Source organism: Molossus molossus, unplaced genomic scaffold (genome assembly GCF_014108415.1).
Source record: "Molossus molossus isolate mMolMol1 unplaced genomic scaffold, mMolMol1.p scaffold_m16_p_13, whole genome shotgun sequence".
NCBI classification, from domain to species: domain Eukaryota; kingdom Metazoa; phylum Chordata; class Mammalia; order Chiroptera; family Molossidae; genus Molossus; species Molossus molossus.
This window is the reverse complement of record NW_023425348.1, coordinates 55,543,465-55,568,031: the sequence shown is the minus strand read 5'-3', so window position 1 is coordinate 55,568,031 and position 24,567 is coordinate 55,543,465. Positions and strand designations below refer to the sequence as shown.

Sequence of the window (24,567 nt, the reverse complement as noted above, 5' to 3'; positions counted from 1 at the left end):
CCTTCCAGGAACAGCTCAGGGTCAGGCTGGAAAGCCCTCCTGGCAATGCAGGGATGGGGCACTCGGAGTGGTGGCGGGGTGCCCCCTTGGCCCCCGCCCTCCACTGGGGGCTGTGACCCACCTGGGTTTCCAGTTCTGTGACCTCCAGATTCAGTTTATTCAGGTGTTTGTTCACGAACGTGATGAGAGTCTAAAAGAGAAGCACGGGCCAGGCACTGAGATGGAGACCCTCACCAGTGCCAGACCCTCGAGGCCACCTGTGACTCCACCACAGCACAGGGACCAGGGCGATCACTTAGGATAAGGCCCAGTGGAGAGCACTGGGCCTGGGACCGCTGTGCTGCCCAGGCGAGGAGAGAAGCGGCCTGTGAGGCTCTGCTGCAAAGCCCCGGAGGTCACGGGAGAGGCTGGCCCCCAAGGACGTGCGGTCCCGCACATGATGAGAGCCACACTGTGCAAGAAGCTCGGAGTCCTGAGAGGGTGGAGTTTCTGATCCCAGGGGCAGAGGCCCAAGGAAAATTAGGAAGGGGGCCAGAGAAGAAATGACCCCTCTGGATTCCTCCTTCCAATCCCTTTCCAAGTACAGGCATCTGTGCCCGGGTGGGTGGGGTCTGTGTGAGAAGCAGGGACAGCTGGGCTTCAGTGAGGGTGGGAAGATAGGGTGCCCATAGGCTCAGAGACCCCTGAGAGACGCTATCATCTGGACGGGAGAAGAAAGGGACTGGATGGGGGAATCTGGCGAGAACAGGACAGGTAAAGCGGACATCAAGCAGGAAAGCCCCATGTTTGCAGAGATCCGGTGATGAAACCAGTTTCAGGAAGTTTGCAAGCTGCAGGGATGGGTTTTCCTAAAAGGTTTTGCTACATCTGCCCCCTCCCTCCTCCTTCCCTCCCAAGCACCTCTTTCCTACCTTTTTCACCACGTTGAGCTTATCTGGTGCATGGTCGAACAAGGTGTCGAAGGCATCCCGTTCTGAAAAAGAGGACAATTCCAAGTGAAGCACGGAGCTGATTCCTGGTGGGAAGCCCACCCCAAGCCCTGGCCACGTGGTCAGCTACAGATGGGAGCTCTTTAGGGTATGAGGCTGTGCTGGGAACTCCAGCAGCTGGGTTTAGGGCAGCGTTTTGGGTGGATTCTCACCTTAGGAGCCGTGTGTGTGCGCGCGCGTGTGCGTGCATGTGTGTCCACCTTCTTTTGGGCTGGGATTGAGGGGCTCTGTCAGGCACTTTGACTTGTGACTGGGCATTTCTCCTCAGTCTTCATGTTCATTACATAATGATTTAGTCATGCTTCTGAAGTTTTTTGGAGGTAGAATGATATCCAAATATCAAATCACTTCACGCCCTAATGATCAGAACCAGGACACCCAGACAGACATCCTGGCAGCGTGGGGAGCACAGAGCCCCAGGACAGGATGCAAGCTCCTGAATGATCCAGTCACTTCAATACTTGGTGCCTCAGTTCCTCTTCTGTAAAACGCCATGAGGAGTGAACCTCCTAGGTGTGTCATGAGATGAACAATGAGCATGTATGTGCATGTGCTCTGTGGACGCTGAAGCATCTACCCATCTGAGTTTTAGCATTATTGGAATCATTCAAAATATGCATAGTAAATACAGGATCCTAGGAAATAGCAAAGCCATGCCCCCTGCAGGTCTCTCCTTGCTACAGTTCCATGCTCTCTGAACAGGGAGTTGAAATAATAGAGGGGAACCTGGGGCAGGGAAGGTTCATGGGCCTGGAGGTCTGTTTTTCCCCCCTCTTGCCCCAGTGGGCAAGTCTGCGACTTCCAGGAAGGTGATTGTGATCTCTGACATTCAGACTTGATGAACAAACCCAGAGTTCTGAGAAATGGGAGAGATAGGAGCTGTGATAAGGAAAGAGAAGAAAGGCAGCTTCTAGAAGGGCTGGGCAGAGTGGGGAGAGGGGCCAGTCCAAGTGCGTAAATACACTTCCTTCCTTGACTTGCACAGTTCGCTCAGAGCAAGCCTGCCCGCACATGCCAGGACCCATCCAGAAGCCCAGCAAGGTCCATGGTCCGGTTACTTGCAAAAGGACTGTACAGCTGTGGTTATTTTCCTCTTCCCACCAGTAAGCTGACCCTCCCTACCAAGTGGCTCTGTCACCAGGCTGGTGCAGACACACAGGTAGGAAGCAAGCTGAGTGCCTGTTCTTCCCAGCTGCTGCAGAATTAACTAGACCCCCGTGGAAGACACCAGCACCATAGGGCAATCTTAGGCAACTCACCATGCCTTCCGGAAAGAGCCCTGTAGGAAAGGGAGAAAGAAAACAGTGTGAATTTTCTTCCCTTGCCCTTGACCGAAAAACCCCAAAGCTTCCTTGGCATTCTGCAGTCAGTAATTTCACTGCACAGGATACCGTGGGCATTAGCTTGGGGAGGTCAAGTTCTTCTCTTTCCTATACACCCTGTGGTACCCATCAAGCAGCACCTCGCCTTCATCCAGGATAGGCTTTTCTCAAAGAGGGCAGGAACTAGAACTGCACTTTTAACAGTGAAGCAGCAAAGTACAAGAACACAAGCATTAAAGACAGACTACTTAGGTTTAAATCCCACAGAGCCATTTGCTTGCTGTGTGACCCTGAGCAAGCTGCTGAACCTCTCTGAGCACCAGGTCTCTTATCTCTAAAATTAGGATAATGTTATATACCTCAACAGCATGTTGTGAGCATTAAGTAATTTAACATATAAAAAGATTTAAGCATAATTCCTGGTATATAGAAAATGCTCAATTTTTTTCTCAATACCTTTTTGGTTCTCATTAGTTTATTCCAACTGTGCCTCTATCACTCACTAATGATACTTTCAGGTGATATACCAGATAGAATAATGAACTTGAAGTTAACTACTGGATGGACCAGTGATAATGTCCTTGTGCACCTTTGGGCTGTGGGGTTTTAGGAGGTGTAATCATTGCTTCATGTGTGTATTGTGAACATCGATAGACACAACAGTGTTTCATAAACTGTAGTGTGTGGTTCTTAGGAGTTTGCATCCATGTTCATGTCTGTTTGGCAAGATGGCAGAGAGAGGGAGAGGCAGAGAGAGAGAGAGGGAGAGGCCATAGAAAGCACAGGGGCAGCTGACAGACTGCTCTGCAAACTGAAACTTCATGCTCCCTGATTTGGGAGCTTCTCACAGACTCCTCTGAGATACATCTCTCTCTTTTCCAGAAGGTGAAATAGCGGGCAAAGGTTAGGGGAAGGGGCACAGGGCGGTGAGGAGTTCTGCTCCTCTCCCAGCAGCCTGAGCCCGGGCAGCTTTCGGGCTGCCCCTCATAGAACCAAGGCCCAGGATTCGTGCGCCTGAACACCAGCCCCCTCCCCGCCCCCTGCTGCCTGGGTGCCGTGGAGGCAGGCCATAAACTGGGCACCTCTCTGCCCTGCCCGGGGCCTGAAATGCCCACACTCCTGGACCCTTTTTAAGGCACACGCACAGTGTGGTACACAGAGGCAGCACTCTGGACCCCTGTGAGCCCGCGGGGAGGGCAAGTGAGTTTCCTAGACACTGGGCAAGGTTTGGACGGTGTGAGTCAGCTGTGGTGTGGTCTGATGGGGAAAAGCCAGAAAAGACAGCAAGGAAGGGCAAGGGCAAGGGGGCAGGATTTAACGTGAGGATTAACGTGTTACCACGTTAAATCCTCACAACCTCTCTGGTTAGCAGCATGATCCCCACTTCAGAGATGAAGAAACTGAAGTCAGAGAGGTTCAGGGGCTCACAGGTGAGTCAAGTGGCAGAGTCTGGATTTGAACTCAAGTCAGGCTGGCTTAGAGGTCCCTGCTCTTTTCACTGACCTCTTCTTGCTCAAGGGAGGATGGAGGCACGTTCGAGCGAGGGATACTTAAAGGGAACTTTGCCCGGCTTTGTGTGTGGCCGCGGCTCAGGCCTGCCCAGGGATCTCAAACCCACACACACGGTCCTGCTCTTTCTGCCTGAGACCCAAACCTGTCCTCCCCATGCAAACCTCCTATGTTTCTGATCGTCCAATTTCTTAAAGTAAGCGAAAACAACAGAAAACACCCCTCTAAGGTAGAGAGGGGCTTTCTGGGTCATGGCATGTGACCCAATAAATCAGATTCAGAAAAGGAAGAAAAACGTCCTTTTTGAAGGTTTAACAATTTAAATTCAACCCCGTGTTTATGGCATGACGATTTCATGCTGGTTGGCTTTTGGGGGCCCACTTTTTTCCTGGAGTGCCACAAAATTAGAATTTTTCAATCACTGCTAATTCTCCCTCCCCACTTCCCCACCCAAGTTTGCACCTTAAGCATTGAGAGGCATGTTTTGAACGCACAGAAAAGGCTAAACTACAATCATTGGCTGAAGCCTAATCCCTCTTGCAATCCCAATAAATGAAAACTAAATATCAGCAAATGGACGAATTTCGGAGCAACATCTGTGTTCCATTACAGAATTGCTGGCAACAATGGTGTTGACATACTCTGTGTTACCAGTTATTTCCTCTTGGATTTGCCGAGACTGGAGGATTCCTTCTCGTTTCTGAAACGGGGGTGGGAAGAAGGGTTGGGAGGAGGAGAGAAAAACATGCTTTAGAAAACTATGAAAAACCAATTAGCGTTCCTGATACTGAGCACGTTCCTGGTGTTTAAGAAAGGAGTCTGGAGTTGAGAGACTTCCAGACGTGAAACAAGGTCCCTGGCTCTTCGGGTCTGGACCGTACCATTTGCACTTAAGTGCAGTTCGTGTTCAGTCCAAACAAGTAGGCTGTTTCTTGGATGGTGAATCTTTTCTTTCTTTATTGGAAGACATTCTGTTGGAAGCAAACTGTTTGCCTCCTGGAGCAATCCACAGTAAACCAAATGGAAATGAAGGCCAGGGTGTGTCTGCCCTCCAGCTGGGGCCACAGAGGGAAGCTGAGAAACACAGTTAGCTGGGGGACTAGAGTGGAGGAACTGAGGCCAACTTCGAGAATTCGAATAGAGGGAGAAGTTTGTGTGTGTTTAATGGATAAATATAACAGCTTTTAAATACGTAGTACTGTCCTCAGGTAACTAGCCCACTCTCTGAGAAAAGATGAAGTACTTTGGAGGCCTGCTTGTCCGTCCGTCCGTCCATCCATCCATCCATCCATCCATCCATCCATCCATTTATCCACCCACCCATCCATCTATTTGACATCTCTTCCACCCCTCCCATCCTTTTATCCTCTCTTCTTTATTCCATTAATCAGTGCCTTCTATGTGTAAGCCCCTGTGTTGGACTTGGAGCACATATTATGAAACGTGTGACAGAGTTTCTGGCCTCGAGGGACGTAAGAGTAAAATGGTATAGATGAGGCAGGTGAGAATGGTTTCTCCAAAACACACTTTTGCCTGATGACCCAGCTCAGTTATTAGTAGGATCCCTTTTGCTCTCAAGTGTCATGGAGAGCCCTGGCCAGTTTGGCTCAGTGGTTAGAGTGTCGGCCCACAGACCAGATGCGGTTCCCACTAAGGGCATGTACCTTGGTTGCAGTTTGTCCTTGGTCCTGGTTGGGGTCATGTGGGTGGTGGCCACTCAATGTGTCTCTCTCACATGGATGTTTCTCTCTCTCTCTCCCTCCCACTCTATATGAAGATATATGCAAAAAAAAAAAGTCCTCGAGTGAGGATAAAAAAAAAAGTGTCATGGATAATAAATTATGTGGTCACCCTCTGCAGAGAAAAAGTGCTGAACGCAGGACAAGAGCAAGCACTTTCGGCTGGGATGTCAGGGAACCTTATAAGGGCAGGTTCCTTGATCTGGGGCTGAACGGACACACAGGATTTGGCTGCACACAGAGGAGAGGCCATTGCAGTGGGAACGGCCTGAGCAAAAAGCAGAGCACAGTGTGTTCAGGGCCGGTTCAGGGGGAGGGTGCCATGAGTCAATGGGGAATCCACTGAACTCTTGTCTAGAATTTATACATTTTTTTTCCTTTATTGATTTTTTTTTTTTTTTTTTGGTATGTGCCCTTAGCAGAGACCGAACCCGGGACTTTCTGGTTCATAGGCCGAAGCTCCAACTGCTGAGCCAAACCAGCCAGTACCCTTTATTGATTTTTTAAAGAGAGAAGAAGGGAGAGGGAGAGAGAGAGATAGAAACACTGATGAGAGAGAACATTGACTGGCCACCTCCTGCATGCCCCCCACTGGGGATCAGGCCCACAACCTGGGCGTGTGCCCTGACCAGGAATTGAATGGATGACCTCGCGGTGCATGGGTCGATGCTCAAACCACTGAGCCACACGCGCCGGGCTAGAATTTAAACCTCATTATGTGGGCATGAGAGCTAATGAAGGCGTGTTAGGGTTCAGGAAGAACTTCAGGTGGGCATGAGGAGGGAGTCATTGTGTCAGAGGACGGTCTGGGCATGGAAAGCAGTTGTCAGAGCTAATTCACCTTTCACAAAGGCCGAGGTGAGTGTCCAGAAGGACCCACCAAGTGCCGGTGTCTCAGTTGAAACCTGCCTTTTTTTTTTTTAATCCTCACCCAAGGACAGTTTTCCATTTTTTGTTCAGATACAGTGGGAAGGAGAGAGAGGGGGGAGAGAGGGAGAGAGAGAGAGAGAGAGAGAGAGAGAGAGAGAGAGAGATGTGAAAGGTACACATCAAGTGGCTGCCTCCCACAGGGCCCAACCAGGGCCAGGGCCAAACTGCAACCGAAACTTGCCTTCTTGACCTCCTGCCAGAACTTCCAGAACCTTCTCTTCACATTCTCAATAGCCACAGAATCTAGTGTCCTTACAAAATACGTTGAAAAAAGGAACGGTGGAGCTGGGTGAAGGCCAAGAGTATATCTGAATTCTATTAAGAAGGATGGACTATCAAAGCAAAAGGGAAGTAAAAAAAAAAATCATTTAAAGGAGATCCCGTGAGGATAAATCATAACTTTTCCAAAGTCAGCTTTAACATATGTAAAATTTCCACATGGGCTGATGGAATCTGTGTCCTTGTGTTGTGAGGCCGTTCAGACATAAAACCTCATCCGCAACATCATGTAGAATGAACTGCTCTTATGCACAATGGAAAAGAAATCTGGGTTAAATAACCTCTCACACCGCACCCTGATTCACCTCCATCCATTATTTGTTCCCTAAAGAACTCTCTGTCGCTCAGTGACTCACAGCCAATTCTGGGTCCTGCTTCCATGCCTGTTTCACTTGATAAAGCAAAACAGCCCGTGAAACCTGCCACGCGTTGACGCCGTTTTATGTAACGCGTCCTCTTTTCTCCCTCGTGCTCACAAGGCTGCCTACGGGAGAAATTAAGCCAACAGCAGCCTTCAGATGGCCCATAATTGAGCTCAAAATGAGGCATGGGCTCGCAGTGACCACTGCTTCAAAATAGAAGCCCCCCTTCTCCGGCTCAGATCTTGAATCACAGTTTTAAAAAATATAATGAAATGAATTCACATATTATTGATTGGGAAAAATAAGACGAGAAAGATGGCCTGGATTCACTGGGAAGATGCTTGTACCGGGAAGCTCCGGGCTGGCCACACATCCACGGCAGACTGAAAATGCTTAGCACCGTGCTTGACACAGTTGAGTGCTCAATAAATGAGGCCAATTAGTCCCTCTCTGTCAGCTGCACTTAGTGTCTGAGCCACACGCATTCGCATGGACGACAGGCTTCTGATAGCCCTCTCTGCTGCTTATCTCCTGGCAGGCAGGGCCAAGGTGTCATATTCCTATTATCCCTCCTTGATGTGTAGCAGGTTCAGTACCCAGAAGGTGTCAAAGAAATGCTCTTTCATTGGGGCACAACAGAGCAACTGATGGAGCAGCACCTCCAAGTCCTCTCCCATGAACATCTGTTCTCTGAAAGCTCAGCTCAAAGACCTCTTGTCCTGGACGCTGGCCTGGCCTGGTGAGGCACAGCCACCAGCCCTCGAGGCTCTTCCTCACCGAGGGGCAGCGGAGCTGCCATGCTGTTCTCTCGTCAGATCCCTGGAGACGCAGGGAGCTACTTGCAGCGTGTTTATTTGGAAAAGAACAGAAACGAGCAAACAAAATGACCTTTTGCTAAATAGCATAAAGTTGGAAAATAAAATTGAATCTGAGAATCTAATGGGGTTAGGGGTAGAATGAGAGAGTCACAGGGAGTGTGCACAACCTCACTGTGGAAATAACAGCCATGTGAATGGAAATTCCATCTGTGACCTGGAAAAGACGACTTGAGATTCCAGCTGTGCTTCTCTGGGCAGGTGACAAGTGGCAGTGTACTCAATACAGGCAGGGCCAGCCAGGGCCCCTCAAACACCGACACAGGCCACGCCCTCACACCTGTCTTCCTAGTACCTGTGCATCACTCTTTACACAAAAGGTGATGATTCTCTAGGGCTTGCAGTGTATATGTGCGTGCACGCGCGTGCACACACACACACCCCTTTCCTCCCAATCCTACTAGACACACCTCACAAACATACACACCATACACCCTCAACACCCTCAAATATACGTTACACAGACACCCTCCTGACAAAAACCTGTAAACCTCAGGTACATGCACGCACAAGGCATTCCCATATACAAGTACCCACTCTTCCACCCTTTGCACACATGCCTCAGAAAGCACATACAGCACACCCAAGGACACTCAGCATTCAGCCAGCTGTCCTCCTAACAAGCTACCCAGTGTGCCTTAGCTCTCAGAGGAGCTCAGCCTCCACACTCTTTAAGGGCGCAGATGTTTGAAGTGGTATCTCTCTTACCTGGACCACAACCACTTGGATGGAAACATGGTCTGGGAGTCGGATTGGTGCCCTGAAATACTGGGACAGAGCAACCAGCAGATGCAGGATGGCTACCAGGCTCTTGGCGTGAACAGCTAAAATAAAAGATGATTAAAAAAATTAGAGAATCTTCTTCTAGGTTCTAGCAGATATAAGCAGATATTCAAAACGTAGCTGTACCCCATCAATGCCCCTTTTATGCCACCCCTAAGGATCAGGGGGACACCCTTGGTCATCACAGCCTCACCCTGGGCCCCCTCATTCTTGGCCAGGTCCCAAGCTGCTGCTGCTTGGGTCATGCCATTGTCGGATTTCCAGTCATGCCTCTCCTGTAATCCAAGGTTTTCACAGAGACTCTGAATCGCTGAATTCTGAGTTCACATCACTCTCCACCACCTTCATGTTTTTTGTTCACTCTCTTTCAATAACCATGGGCACGTCTCCTTTGCACGCTCCCTCCTTCCCACTTGACTGTGAAACCTCTGGGTCATCACCACTACCCTAGTCTCAAGGCTCTACCCACAGCAGGCTCTCAATAAGTGGACACTCAGTCAGGAACACTGGGTTCCTTCCTTTGTTCAGGGCTTTAAGATCCCTGGAGGAAAGCATGCAAGATACCCAAAGGGCTTGGTTGCTCTCTTGAATGTCATGGATGGTCAGGTAGGCAGTGCCCTTGGGGAATAGCTGGGAGGGAATGTCCATGACCCAGTTGGCTTCTATAGCTACTGAGCAACGTGCTGGATGCTAAGCCATTTATACTAGGGAAAGCTGGGTTGTAGTTTCCCCAGCAGATGTGAGGAGAAAAAGACTGTGATGTAACGGGGCACACGCGTGATGAGACAGATTGGCTTGAGTTCTGACTTGACAACTCTATCATTTATTCACTGCCGAGAAGACCTTGGGTGGGCACTGAAGGACTCTGAGACCCAATCCGCTCCTCTTCACACACAGGGATAACTGTGCCCGCGCAGAAACATAGGTTGTAAGAATCTCCAGAGATCATGTAGGCAAAGCTCCTAGCCCGAAGTAGATGCCTGGGAATGGTTGGTATTTTTTATTATAATCTGAGAGAGTACCCGGCATCTAGGCAATTAAACCTTGTCAGCTTTCTCCCCTTTGATACTTGACCTGTCTTCACAGTCCTACCAGCCTCATGGTTCTTCATTACAGGGGTCATTTAAGGAAAGAACAGAAAAATGTCCATTTTGTGTAGTTCGCATGAACTGGACCCAGTATTAGGGTTTCATTCTGTCTGCACTAGAATTGATGAGTCTGCTCTACAGAAGCCTTGAGAAATCACCAAGAAAGGAAATGATTCAGACATTCCTGGAGAACTCATTAGAGTTTCTTGTTATCACTGCTACTTCAAAGAAGGTTTTCCACTGACTGTGCACAGCAGCTCAGTGCCACCATCAAACAGCAACCGATCTGCTTCTAACTCCGCCTTCCAGGCGTTTTCAGTTCTGGGCTTCTGAGCATCGTGAAAAGTTTCACCCACAGTGACAGCCTCAAAGAAGGCTCCTGGCATGGGACGGACCACTGGCACGGTGTGCTCACCGACATGATGAGGACTGCCACATCATCAGTCTAGTCACCGGGGCTGTAGGACATCTGCTACCTCTCCCCCTTTTAATGACAGAACATCATGCTAGAAAAGCTGTGGTCCAAACGGGCTTCCTTACACACTGGTGACATCGCACGCTGTCTTGGCTGTCGGTGAGCAATACACAGAGCTGTAGCATAAGTACCCTACAGAAGCCAGGCTCCTTCAATGACTACCGTGGCTCATTATTGTGCAATATATTAGCACTGAAAAATATCTGGAAAACACTGTCCAATAGCAAGAGGGTGGTTTAGGCAGTGGTACACAATTTTTAAATGATCATTAGACAGATAAACTCTTTGTTCTAAAAGCTGTTAGGCAAACAGGTAAAAAAAGTACAACTGCCCTGACCAGTTTGGCTCAGCGGTTAAAGCGTCGGCCTGCGGTCCGGAGAGACCCGGGTTCGGTTCCCGCTAAGGGCACGTACTTCGGTTGCAGTTTGTCCCCGGCCCTGGTTGGTCGTGCGGGTGGCAGCCACTCGATGTGTCCCTTCACGTCGATGTTTCTCTCTCTCTCTTCCTCCCACTCTATCTGTACAAAAAATGGAAAAAATATCCTCGGGTGAGGATAAAAAAAAAAAAAAAAAAAAAAAAAAAAAAGTACAACTGCTCGGGTCCCTGAGTCCTCACTGCAGCCCCCCCAGAGCTGCTGCTCCTCATCACCTTCATCCTGCCTGGAAGGATGACACAATGTCCTCCAACTACCAGGAAAGACAACAGAGAGGAGGACGAGCTTCCCCGGGGGCTGTGCCTGCCACATTCCTCAGGGAAGAACCCACTGCCCTTGTAAGCAGGCCCAGCAGTTCTTGAAGCCCGGAGGCATCACGGGGAGCCAGCTGTCGAGATAATTATTCCCTCTGACCTAGTAATTTATCTCAGCTCTGGAAATCAATGACACGGCTAATTCAAGAGAAGCCAAAGGAGACACTACCTAAGACATTCAACTTGGCACTAGCTGATATTAGCGATAGGCTGCCAACCATCCCTAAAGGATCGATGTCAATGTCAAAGGGTTCAAGTTAACGACGGGGTACCTGCCCCCTAAAAGAGAGCAGCTACCAACAATGATAACTAGGAAGACCATGTGAGAACACAGAAAATATGTATGACTTACTATTAGGTGAAAATAACAAAACACAAGGTATACCTGACTTTGTCAAGTAAAAATAGGTGTTGATAAGGATCGTGGTGGGCAAAGATGAAAAGAACCAGACAGCAGAGGTAGTGCGAGTGACTGTTTTACTCAGGCACATTTTCCTATGAGAAGTGAAAGCACACATGAGACAAACAAATCATCCAAAGCCTACGATGGTCCTCGCGTGGCTTTTAAACATTCCATTCGTCTATCTCAGCCTTCCCCCAATGGCGTTCCCTGGTAAGTTAGAAGGTGTTTTGTTTTGTTTGGGAGGGTCCGCGGAGAAAGTCCACATTCAGAGGAGTGGGAAAGAGGATAAAAAAAAGCTAAGCAGGGGTCTTGAGGACAGGACTTGTAATGCATTTATGACTTTATGCTTTAATGATTGTGACCGTTTTGGATTTCCAAAATGCAGATGATACATTTCTCAAATTAGTGATCAAGCCTCCTTGTTTCTTCCCCACTGAGCACTATTAGCACTCTGGGGACACAGGACAGAGAGCATGGAGGGCCCCGAGCCTCGGCCCCTGCTCGGCCCTCTGGCTCCCTGGCAGATGATGCCCTGGCCCAGTGCTGAGAGGCAGCTTTTCACACCGCGCAGGCAAAGGTGTAATTATGCGGAAGGAGGCACTTGGTGTCTTGCCTCCAATGTAAGATGTTAGAAACCTGCGGAAGAGATGTGACAGGCAGCTACTGGGTCTCTCAGTTGAGAGATGAAGATTCCTTCTCCTTTGCTAAGTTTGAAAGGTGTTTTTATGGGGGGCTGTGTCCATTTTAGGTTTTAAAACGTGGACGCGATAAGATACAATATTGAGCCCTTCAATGCTTAAAGGCAAAGAACACACTCTGAATCATTTTATCAATCTCAATTCACATTTTTATCTATTGCAAAGAACAAAACCACTCCAGACACCTACGGGAAATAACATCACTAGGGATTCACTCAATTTGCTGATTTAATGTTGGTTCTGATATGGACTAATTAAGTCCATGTTAGATATCCAGTCCCTTTAGGCAGCGAAAGAATGAGTGGTTTATACTTTCTGAGATCCTGGAGCTGTCTAGCTGTGAAAGCTGAGTTTAAAAATCCCGTTCCTGGGCCTACAATGTCAGCCAGATCTTTGTCTTTCCTGGAAAAGGAGTGAGAGGGAGGCTGTGGGCTCTGTACCAGAGCCACGTCCCTGCTCCCCAGCTTCTCAGCAGCCCGAACTCGGGGACGTCTGCTCTCCGAAGCCCCGACAAGCTGTGGACAAGAGCGTTCTCAGAAGGTCGTGCTGGGACGCAGATGCAGCTCAGTGAATGTGGGTGTCCTTCCTCTCCCAACCTTACAGAAAGCCTTTTACAGATAAGGAGCCCTGGCTTTTGACACTTTGCTATCTGTCCCAGAGGTATGGAGGACAAGTTCTGTTTGTGTGAGATGTCTTCACTTAGTCAAAGGAAGGGGTCTGCCAGCTTACTGGATGGCTTCGTGGGGAAGCCTCACGGTAGGGACCGCAGGCATCATTTACCAGACCCATTTTCCTTTGCGACACTCACAGTCCACATTCCACTTGATGCTTCTGGGAGGAAGTTTCAGGGTTTCGTTGATCTTCTCCAGGACCGTTTGCAGCTTTTGCTTCTGAGCAATCTCTGACTGGGTGACCTCAGCGACGTTCAGCTTCTCGCTCTCAAGTTTCTCTGGGGTGACAGAGGAAAACACAGCTGTGATCTTTGCCCACGGACAACCCCAACTCAAATGCATGTCCTCACACATTCACTCACTCAACATAGACAAGCATACCTCGTTTTATTGCACTTTGCTTTATTGCTCTCCACTGACGTGGTTTTTTTTTTTTACCAAGTGAAGGCAAGACCCAGCAAAGAGATTATGACTCGCTTTATTGCAGGGATCTGGAACCAAATTCCCATGATCTCTCAGGTATGCCTGTAGATGAGGGACACTGCTCTCCCCTGCTTGTCTGGGGGTGGCACTGGAGGTCCCAGTATTGTGAAAACCTTGTGATCATGTCTTGAATCCCCAAATTATAAGATCTCAGCACCTTAGAAGCAGGGCATGTAACCCAGTGTGTCCTATTTGAACTTTATTTCTATCATTCTGGGATTCTCCCTCTTCTTTTCAATTCTGCCTTCTCCAAGGACATCTCTGTGCCCTAACTGAAAAGCCTTCTGTGCTTGCCCTGGGCAGTGGTCAAGTCCTGTTCTAGGCATTTCGCACGTTCCTTGTATTGTATTGTAGAAGGAACGTGCAAAAATGCATGTATTACACCGAATCATAGTTATTGTTTTAAGTACCTTCTTTCCTTTAAACCCCGTCCGGAAAGTAACTTATTTGGTGTGTCCTATTTCATCAGTTCTAAGGCACACATTTTTTATTTTGTTTCATTTTAACAACCCTGAAATCAAGTTGTGCCTTAACACTGATAGCATCCTACAAGTGCAGTCAGGCAGGCAGAAGAGATTAGTTTCAGCGCTTCCACGCGTGTGCGTTTGGTTATAGCTCCGCCAGCGTGGCCACTTCCGTGCCTTAATAAGCCTACAAGAGCAGTTTCAAAAAACAGAAAATAAAAATTCTAAGCAGTAACAAAGCCTTGTGTAATAGTTTTGTTTTTTTCCCCCTCTTTCTCTCTTTTTGGGTGGTACGTATATACCGGTGTGTTTTACAATCAGTGGTTACTGTCCGGCCAGTGTGGCTCAGTGGTTGAGCGTTGACCCATGCACTAAGATGTCGCCGGTTCGATTCCCGGTCAGAGCACATGCCTAGGTTGTGGGCCCAATCCCCACTGGGGGACATACAGGAGGCAGCCAATTGATGTTCTCTCTCTTTGATATTTCTATCTCTCTCTCCCTTCCTCCTCTCTAAAATCAATAAAGAGAAAAAAAATCAATGGTTATTGTATGTAATGAGATAACCCCTTAATTCTTAAAATAATTAGACTGTGTTTTGCCTTTATTCCTCCAAATTCCTATGCTTATCTATTAAAAAGCAGAACTTTGGACTCCCTCCAGAGAAATATGTTTTCAGCTATTAGATTCACTTAAGTCACCCTCCACAACTCATTCAGGATTAATAGAACAAACACCCTGAAACATATCTAAAATATCTTTTTTCCTCATTTTTAGGGGCTGTCATACAAAGTAATTAAACTTTACCATACATTATTTATTTTGTTTTTTAGTAGCTATAGCTGATCTAAGTCACATGTCCCTTGGGTAATTCTTTGGAAATGGTGAGGTTGCCCACTAGAGAATTTCTGCAGGTTCTGTGGATTTAAGAATCCTTTTCATCACTTTAATAGGATGGTCTCGAGCTATTCTTCTTATCTCTGCTGGCCTGAAATATTAACTTTCTCTTTAGTTGCCCGAAGCCATCATGCTTTATTTCTACAGTTCAGGGATTTAACAAGCCCATATCTAAATGTCTTCTCTTGGATGTCACACCTTGAAGGCACCCCTGTGTGCCTTTTCCATTTTTAGGCTGTGAATTCTTATCTTGGATCCTCTTCCATGGAAGAAAGGACAAGTTGTTTCGTCTTGCATTGCAGCTACAATTTTGGTCGTTTGGTAGAGGCTGCGCAAAGCGCTGGGTTAAGGAAGCTTGTGAAACTTGATCTTGGCTCAGAGGGAAACACTGCTGGGCTAGGAAGGTGACGGCTGTCTCGGGAGTGGGCTGGGGAGGCGGGAGGGGAGGCGTGCAGCATGAGAGCCGCTGTTTTGCTAGCCTTGTTGCACTCCGTGACTGCCCATGAATGTTCATATTCATAACCTGCTGGCACTAGACTTCTTAGCGTGAAGAGCTTGGATCTCTGAGTCTGTTTTCTAGGTCAATAACTTTATTTTTTGCACTATTGGTCCATTCTGTTTTAATTTCTAAAAAATTGGATTTTATACATTACCTACTAGAACAGTCATTATTTTTCTGTTTCCACCAATATTTTTAAGCAGTCCATGATACTAAAATTATAATGCATTCTTCCTAAGATTAAAAAAATATATTTTTTTGAGCATCTGGCATTGTTTATTCAGAAGAGCTTTTAAGGCTTTGCTTTATTTCTCTCACATTACTGCTTTTTTAGGAAATGAAATTCTGGCCCAGCTGGTGTGGCTCAGTGGATTGAGCGTCGTCCCATGGACTGAGAGGTCCTGGTTTGATTCCAGGTTGGGGCACATGCAAGGGTTGCAGGTTCCATCCCTGCCTGATGGGGGCGTGCAGGAGGGAGCTTATTGATGTTTCTCTCTCACATCATTGTTTCTATCTCTCTCTATTAAAAAAATCAATAAAAACATTAAAAAATGCAATTCTGCTTTACTTTTTCCACTTTAGTTATTAGGCAACCGAGGCCAGGGACAAACTGCAACTGAGGTACATGCCCTTAACGGGAACTGAACCCGAGACTCTCTGGTCTGTGGGCCAACACTCTAACTGCTGAGCCAAACCAGCCAGGGCATTTTATTATTTTTTAAATCATCACCTATAGATTTTAGGGAGAGAGAGAAACATCATCAGCTGCCTCCTGTTGGCACCCTGACATGGGATCAAACCCACAACCTTTGTATGTACCCTGACCAGGAATCGAACCCATGAACTTTTAATGTATGGGACAATGCTCCAATCAACTGAGCCACCCAGGCAGGGCTTATTGTGGTTGTCTCTTATGATCCTTTCTGTGGTGTCAACTGTAGTGTCTGATTTTATGTGAGTCTCTCTGGTGAGTCTAGCTAAAGGTTTGTCAATTTTGTTTACCTTTTTAAAAAACCAGCTCCTACTTTTATTGATCATTTCTATTATCTTTTTAGTCTCTTTATGTCTCTATATGACACATGTCTCACTCAAACATATATCGTGAATATCTTTCTACATCGATAGATTATCATTATAACTTATTCTTCTATAGGACTTGTAACTTATTTAACCACCCCCCTATCAAGTTATATCCACTTATTTCCTATTGGTAATAAAGTTTCAATAAACATTGTGTGTGAGTACTACCAAATGATTATTGATTATTAAAAAACAAGACAAAAAACTGTTGCCCTACCTTACAGATTTTCTTCTTAAATAATCACCTTACCAAAACCCCTTAGTAGTTTTATTATTGTTTATTTGAATTTTTAGCATTTTGGGGGGTATGCAAATAAGATAAAACACAGTCATCTCTATTTTGTAAGCTTATATCACTTATTTTAACTTTATGACATTTTTAAAGACTTACTTGAGAACCTCTTCTGCTATTCCTAGCCTCTACTTTATTTATAAAATATTCAACTCTCAAAATTTAAGAGATCACTCAAATACTCCTATAGTTAAATAATAACTTCACTCCCTGTTGCTAAGGATTTAAAGGTAATTAATTTTTTAAGACTCCTAATTTTCCTTTTTGGTTCTTTATTAGGCAAATTTTAGCTAGTGCTATGAAAATTTTCTATGGCAGAAAATTTAGTCCTCCAGGAAATTCTCTCTCATATTTTTTCATAGTTCTGAAAATTACTCATTATTAGTCAACTTATTATAAAGTAGGCATCATTTTGTTTTTTAGAAAATTTTCTCAAGTAGAATTATTTAGTGAATCTTTCCGTTGTTTTTGAAGTTAGCATCCAAATATGCTTTTGGATAGATTCTTTTTAGGAAAAAAAATGAAACAGTATTATTCAAAAGTTCTGAAATATCAATACAGGAAAGAAAAACTCAGTTACTCTGAATGGTAGAAGAACTGAGATGTTCTAATGAAAATATTGCCATATAAATCTTATTATATTCATGTAACCACCCTTCAAAGAAGTAGAACACATAAGTCCTCTTTCTAGTATGAGTGACTCCTAAGTTATGATATATATGTGGTTCTAATTACATGAGGAGAGTTAGTTAAAAAATGGTTTATTGAATTATGGTCAGAAAATTTGGTGTAATACTTTGCAGAGACTTACTTTGTGGACACGGTCAAATTTTGTAAGTGTTCCATATACAGTTGAAAAGGATGAGAATACTCCAGTTTTGAGGTATAGCTAGTTAATTATAGTGTCCATTATCTTCTCTAGCCTTATGAACTTTCTTGTTAATGTGTTAAAAAGAAAAATATGTTAAAAATCTACCACTGTGATGGCAGATCTGTCAAGTTCTTGTCATTCTGATTGTCATTTTAAATTTTTAATCAGATATATATTTGATCCACAAAAGTGCATTTAGATTTAAAATGTTTTATTTTCCTGATAACTTTTGTCTCGAACAATATGTAGAGATTCTCTGTAGTAATGCTTTTTTTTCTTAAAGTCTATTTTGTCTGATATTTAAAAAGTTACCCCAGCTTTCTTTCAATTAGTAATCATCTAGTATATATAATTATTCCCACTGTTTTTCTTTCAACCTTTTTCTCTCTTGTAAATGTAAATAGCATATAACAAGATTTTGTGTTGTTATCTAGCCTGACAATCTGTCTTTTAAATGGATTGAGTTAATTTACATTGATGGGTTTACCACTGTACTTGGATTCACTTCTACCAACTTGTTTCTATTATTCTGCTTTTCTGATCCTCCCTTACATCCTTGCCTTCTTTGGATTAAAGTTTCTATTCCTTCTCATTTAGTTTTCTCCCCGTTACTGGTATGGAGGTCACACATACTATTCTATTATTTTAGTGGCTACCTTAGAAAATTTATCATGTGTATTTAATGTAATAGAATCTTAAGTTAATTGGTATCTTTATCAATATCCTAAATAATACAGGACCTCAGCACACTAACTCCAATGACACTAATTTAAGTGGTATAATTTTCTTGGATTCTGAATTCTATCTTAATTTTTTAAATTAATAAATTAGACATTATTATGATTGTTTTATATTCATTCAATTATTGTTTCAATCTACCCACCATGGTAATCTTGGCTCATCATTTTTTGTTGCATTTCAGATCTTTCTTTTGGGTTAATTTTCCTTCTTCCCGGAGTAAATCCTTTTAGTGAGGCTCTGTTGGGAGTAAACCTTCTCAGTTTTAGTTTGTTTAAAATGCCTTTATTTTCTCTTCATTTTTTTTTTCTTCTTTCTTTCTGGGTATAAATCTGTAAGTTGATACTTTTTTTCTGCACTTTGAAGGTTTCATTTCAATAATTTTTGGCTTTTGTTCCTGATGAAAGACAGCTTTCAGTATCTTGTTCTTTCAGAGGTAATCTATCTTTTCTCTCTTAATCATTTCCTTTGTCTTCGGTGTTTTCAGGTTTCATTATGAAGTATGCAGGTATAGACTGCTTGTTATTTATCTTGTTTGTGATTCTCTGAGCTTCCTGAATCTGAGAGTTCGTATCTCTCATCAATTCTAGGAAGTTCTCAGTTGTTATGTCTTTAAATATTACCTATACTCTCTTCTACTGCTGGAATTCCTATTAGCCTATTAGTGTTGCATCTTCTTAAAATATATATATATATATATATATATATATTTATATTTGTCTTTAATCTTCTTTCTATTTTCCACTCTGTTGTCTCTCTGTACTGCATTGTGTTGTTTCTTCAGCCCTATTCCTTCTCCAGCTGTGTGCATTGAGGTTTCGAAATTCATTATTACATTTTTTTCATCTTTAGACTTCTATTTGTTTCTCTTTCAGCTCTGCCTTCCAATTTTGATAGTTCTTGTCCTTTTATTTTGACATATTGAACATACTTTATATTCCATAACTGATCAGTTGCTACTATGTTTGGCAGTGGGGAGATGAATCTACAGTTTATTGTTTCCGTGGATGCTTGCTCTTGGTAGCTTGCTTCTCCTGTTCGGTGATTTCCGATTCTGAGCTCATTCTCTTTGGGCTGGAATTTTATCTCTGGGAGTTGTTTGTGACCTTGTTTTAAAATTCATTTCTCTAAAAGGACATAGTTTTGCTTCTGCCTTGGGAAGCACTAAAATGGCCACATTTTTAGCTTGGGGCTTTTAAATGTAAATATTTAGTGTGAGTCCTAGTCCTAAATCTGTGAGTAGAGATTTGATGAGGAATTATCAAGTTCAGACTTTCCCCCTCTGTTCCACTCATACCCATGTCTGAGAGACATTTACCCTTACTGGCTCTCTCTGTGGGACCAGATTTTCTAGTTCCGAGAGCCTGGCTTTATTCATGGGTGTCTTATCCAGCCCCTTTTCCTGCTCAGACTCCATGCAGGCTTTGTCTATTGACCCTGTATGTGTGACCCATTAAATCTCAGACTATGAGCCATTAGGAATTAACACTTATCTCATTAGATTTACACTTTATTGTTTTTGGCATTTGAAGAATTTCCTTCCCTTCCACACCAGTTTAGCCATGCAATACAAAAATATGTTTTTAAAGACTTATCCAGATTTTTAAAGTGTGCAGTACCAAGAGAATTTGTCTGAACATCTAGTTAGCCATAATATTGAACAGAAAATTAACGGTCCTGTCTTATTATATTAACTATTACGTTGTCCAAAACACTTATAATGGTGGTGACAGCTAATATCTCTGACTTGTTCCTAATACCATTTCTTTGATATTTCACTATGTAGTATGTTCCTGTTAGGTTATGTATAATGGTCCATATTATATTTAGGTAGTTTCTTTTTCTTCCTATTTTACTTGGGATAGCTGTTGCAACGTATCATGTATTATTTGACAGCTATTAAATTCAGTTTTGTTACTGAAATTTACATATGCACCCTACGACTTTTTATAAGATTGATAATATACAAACATGGAAAAAATTGTCTCCTCTTCACATGGTAGTCCCAAGTTCCCTAGTCCCATTCTCGAGACAGTTAATTAACCGGATATTCTCTTTATACTCAAGCATTAGATGTGTCCTTTAACATACACAGTGACACACTTTACTCAGTTCTGCACCATGATTTTCTTTACTTAGAGAAGCTCTCTAAAATGTCTTACTACTACTTATAAATAATAAGACTTCATCCAGCTTTTGAGTTTTTCAGAGTCCAGAAAATAAATGCCTCCTCCAGTTTAAGAATAGCAGTATATATTATCTTCATCTATCCTAGAATCAATGATTTATAGCAGAAGGCATTCTATAGTGCTATACTGTTATGATGAATATATTAATTTCTGCACTCTTCAGTATGGTAGCCACTAGACACATTTGGCTCTTGGGCTCTTGAAATGTAGCTGGTGTGACTACGTGAATGCATTTTTAATTCTAATTATTTTTAATGTGACTGGGTCCTGTACTGGCCAGCTCAGCTGCAAGGTTGTGTAGGCAATCTCCTGATCTTTGCTGCAGAGAAATGTTTTTGTGGTAGGAGCAAGATTGGAACTCAGAGCTCCTGCCTTTCTCTTCATTCCTCTTTCAGCTCTGGCATAGCTGCTACTTCACGCTAAGTACTTTTAGGTGTAAGAAAGCAACTCTCAAAACCAATATGATAAAAACCCTTTAAGATGCTGCTCCTCCTGGTGTTCATGGAGTCATGCCCATTTGACATCCATCACTTAGCGTCAGCCGGGTTTACTCTAGCTGCTCATTCCCTACATCCCTCGTTCTCTTAAAGCTTTTCCCACCTACACTGCCACTCCTCTGGTTTGACACCATAATTCTCTCACCAGGAGCGATTTTGCTGGACTTTCCTCCATTGCTCCTAAGCAACCCTCCAGTGGGTGAATTCTTAAAGCCCCATTTCTGATCTTGTCACTTTGCTCACAGCAATCAATAGTCACCACTGCGCACCGGGTATACGCTGATTTCTTAGTTCAAGGTCCTCTGTGGGGTGGGCTCAGCACCGATCCTGATGCCCCTCTGCCCACCTGCTCCTTGTCTCGCCAGCACCCCCTTCACTCACACCGAAACCAACAGGGGCTTTCCAGCAACACTTGCGTTGTGCTGACTGAGTCCTCCTGCCCCATCTGGCTGGAATTCTGCTCCTTTCAGGAGGTCCCCTCAAGATGCCCCCTCTCATGAGGCCGTTCCTAAACTCCTATTTGGTACCCCACTGCCCTTTGTCCACCAGGGACAGAGTTACCTGAAGGCAGCACTGTGACATTTATACCCCTAAAATTGGCACATAGCAAATCAAATGGCTGCTGCTTCATGAATATAAATTGATTAGACTAAGGTCAGTGTAAGATGTACTCTTTCAGGCTTATCACACACCCCAAAACAAAAACCCTCCTGTAGAAACATTAGGCCTAAGGGACCCTTGGATCTCATGCCCGAAGAAGATACCCTGTTTCAGTCATGTGCTATTGTGACACCCAGAAGGAAGGGCCTTATGACTTTCATCGCTCAAAATAGACCTTTTCTGCTCCCAGTACACGTACCTTTGCAAAGATAAGAATCCGTCGAATAAAACACATCATAAGGAAACTCACTGTCCTGACTCAGGAAACCTCAGTAAGAAACAGGCGGCAGCTAATGTTCAAAGAAAATGAATATCTGGGCAGACATGTCCCTAGAATCCTTCATCTCCTGCCCCTCCCACTCAATCATGTCTAGCTCCTAGGTGTTGGGGAAACAAACATACCAAGGTGACCATGGACACAACTGCATAACCGAGAGGCTGGGACATGCTGTGACTTTCCCGCTGGTGCGATGAGGTAGGAGTATATCCAGAGGGAACTGAGTATGTAGCCTCCATCAACACCCTGAGAAGTGGCTAATTCTGGGGTAAGAAATGAGGTGAGTTTTTGGCATGGAGTAAGAACTTCTTCTTTAATCTGGGGGGTCGAAGCTTTTGTTCTGAGGTGTGGAAAGGACTGGAGTTATTGCCATGGGAGGATGGGGGTGGGCATCAGAAAGAGGAAGGCCAGAGAGGCCAGGAGAAGCCACTCCTAAAGCAGAAGTTATATCCTCTGGTCCTCCTGCATGATGCTGTGCCCCTTCCCAGAGGTCCCTGGCCCACCTGCATTCGCCGGCAGCTGCAGGCCGCTCTCAGCACACAGATGTTTCCCAGCTCTGGCCCTGACGCGCTCTCTTTCTCTGCCAGGGGTACAAACTGGCAATCCTTAACCTCAGGGCAATGGAAACCATAGGATAAGTACCCCTGCCTCCCTGACCTGGGAAGGGTGATTTTGAGGTGTGTTGTCCCTGCATGCCTGAGCTCTGGTTGCAAACAAGCTGCCATCCTGATTAATACACTGTTAACTGGCATTTCTCTCTTCCCCTTTGCATTCCCCACTAGATTATTTGTACTTTCTAAGACTGTCTCCCATCTTAAACTTTTTCTACCCAAGTCCTCGTCTCAGCATCTGCTCTCAGGAAACCTAAACTCAGCTCTGTTGCCAGGGAAAGAGGGAAGACCAGAGAACAGAGGCAGCTGGGTTAGGCACCTGGGAAAGGACTGGGAAGAGGCTGTGTGAGGAGAACCTCCCAGATGTGCCCAGGGACTCTGAGAAGGGCAAGCAGACCAGACACAAGTAGCATCTTTGCACACAAAGGAGAACCAGGTATGACAAAGCTCACAATCAGAGGACACCCAATTAGTGCTTTCCTGCTGAGCTCACCTGTCACCTCAGGGACGCTCACTTATTCAGGCTTCCACCTAGACACAACCTTTTGCCAGAGATCCCTGACTCAGCATATTGCTCATCTCTGGGTTCTAAATCCTTGTTCCATGATGTCGTCAACATGGCTTCCTGGATTCCAGGTCCACATCTGGACTCCCAGAGGTCCCCGTACCTTTTCCATCTTCTTCTAAGTTCATAGCTAGTTCACTAATCCCAAACCCAGCCCCTTCCTACTCTCCATGCCCAGCTCCAGTACAATTCGAAGCTGACTTTCTGGAAATGATCATAGCGGATTCATCTTAGCACCACCAGTTACATCTTAGTACAGTAGCTACACATAGATGATTTGTGCTACAGGTAGCAGGTTAAAAATACTCACTAATAACTTCTGGTCAAGATGGCAAAATAGGTAAACACTCACTTCCTACACCACATGAAAATTACAGCCAAATTATAAGATAACGAGCATTGAAAACCACCGGAAGACTAGCCAAACAGAAGTCCCATAACTGAGGATATAAAGAAGCAGCACATTGAGACTGGTAGGAGGGGTGGAGATGCAGAACAGGCAGCCACAACCATGGTGACTAAGAATCAGGAGGGATGTCTCAGCGGTGGAGGTCCCCAGGAGGGGCGAGGGTACCCGGCCCACAGCTGGATATGAAGACCAGCAGATGTGTCTGAGTGAGACAGAGGGCTGCGAGACACTGAGGTACTCCTCGGGAGGGCCCCACACAGACTCGCTTGCTCACAAATGCTCTAGGCTAAATCAACCAGCTTCAGGGTGAGGGCTGGGGAGGCTCTCTCCAAGTGCAGAAGTGCTGGCTGGTGCCAAATCTGATCTCACTATTAATCTGGCTAACACCATTTGCCCTGCCCAGGCGAACCCCTGAGACCCCGCCCCCACTCCCAACTCGCATGCTGGATCTGAACCTCTTCCAGGGGCTCCTCCACACAAATGGCCTGCCTTGGCTCGTGCTGTGGACTTTCCTAAATATTCTCAAAGGCTCACAAACCCCAAACAAGCAGCTGTTGGCCTCTGAATGCCCTGTACCTCTTGATAAGTGACCCTAAGCTCAGCACAAGCAATGACCAGTCTTGACCTGCATTGTAACTCCTATCACTTGGCCTGAAATCTGGCATAAGTGGCAGCCGGTATTGGCTTGGAACATAGTTTCAACTAGGTGGCCACAAACCCAGCACCAATAGCAGTTGGCCTCATCTCATGGTAGTGCCCACCAAAGGGTCCTAAGCCTGGTACAAGTGGCAACTAGCCTTGGTTTTGAGCATGGCCTTGCCAAAGTGCCTGCAAGCCCAGCACAAGCAGTAGCTGACCCTGGCCTGCAACAGAGCCCCTCCCAAGACACCCCAGAACCAACATACAAGGTGGTCAGCATCGCAAATGACATACCCAAAGGCTGATTAGGATGGCACAAGAACCCTGCTAAAATGACTCCTGCTCTGTGGGGTCAGACCCCTGTACATCAGCTCATCCACTGTAGTCATCACTAACACTCAAAGCCAGTCAACCTGAGGATCAACCACACCCACTGAGATGCCAACAGCAATGAAGGCTCAAATATAACAGGAGGGCACACACAACCTGCATGAGGGACACCTTGGAGCACCTGGATCAGGTGACCAGA

General features: G+C 45.2%; 1 protein-coding gene across 1 annotated transcript in view; it reads right to left on the bottom strand.

Annotated features, from left to right (window-relative positions):
- Nucleotides 1–24,567, bottom strand: part of PARVA (parvin alpha) — a 156,961-nt gene that overhangs the window by 18,964 nt on the left and 113,430 nt on the right. The window contains exons 5-10 of the mRNA XM_036258636.1: nucleotides 13,008–13,148; nucleotides 8,714–8,829; nucleotides 4,462–4,520; nucleotides 2,249–2,268; nucleotides 912–973; nucleotides 122–190 (exon numbers count right to left, since the gene is read on the bottom strand). Of these exons, the coding sequence (XP_036114529.1) occupies nucleotides 122–190; nucleotides 912–973; nucleotides 2,249–2,268; nucleotides 4,462–4,520; nucleotides 8,714–8,829; nucleotides 13,008–13,148 (467 nt within the window). The remainder of the gene's footprint in view (nucleotides 1–121; nucleotides 191–911; nucleotides 974–2,248; nucleotides 2,269–4,461; nucleotides 4,521–8,713; nucleotides 8,830–13,007; nucleotides 13,149–24,567) is intronic.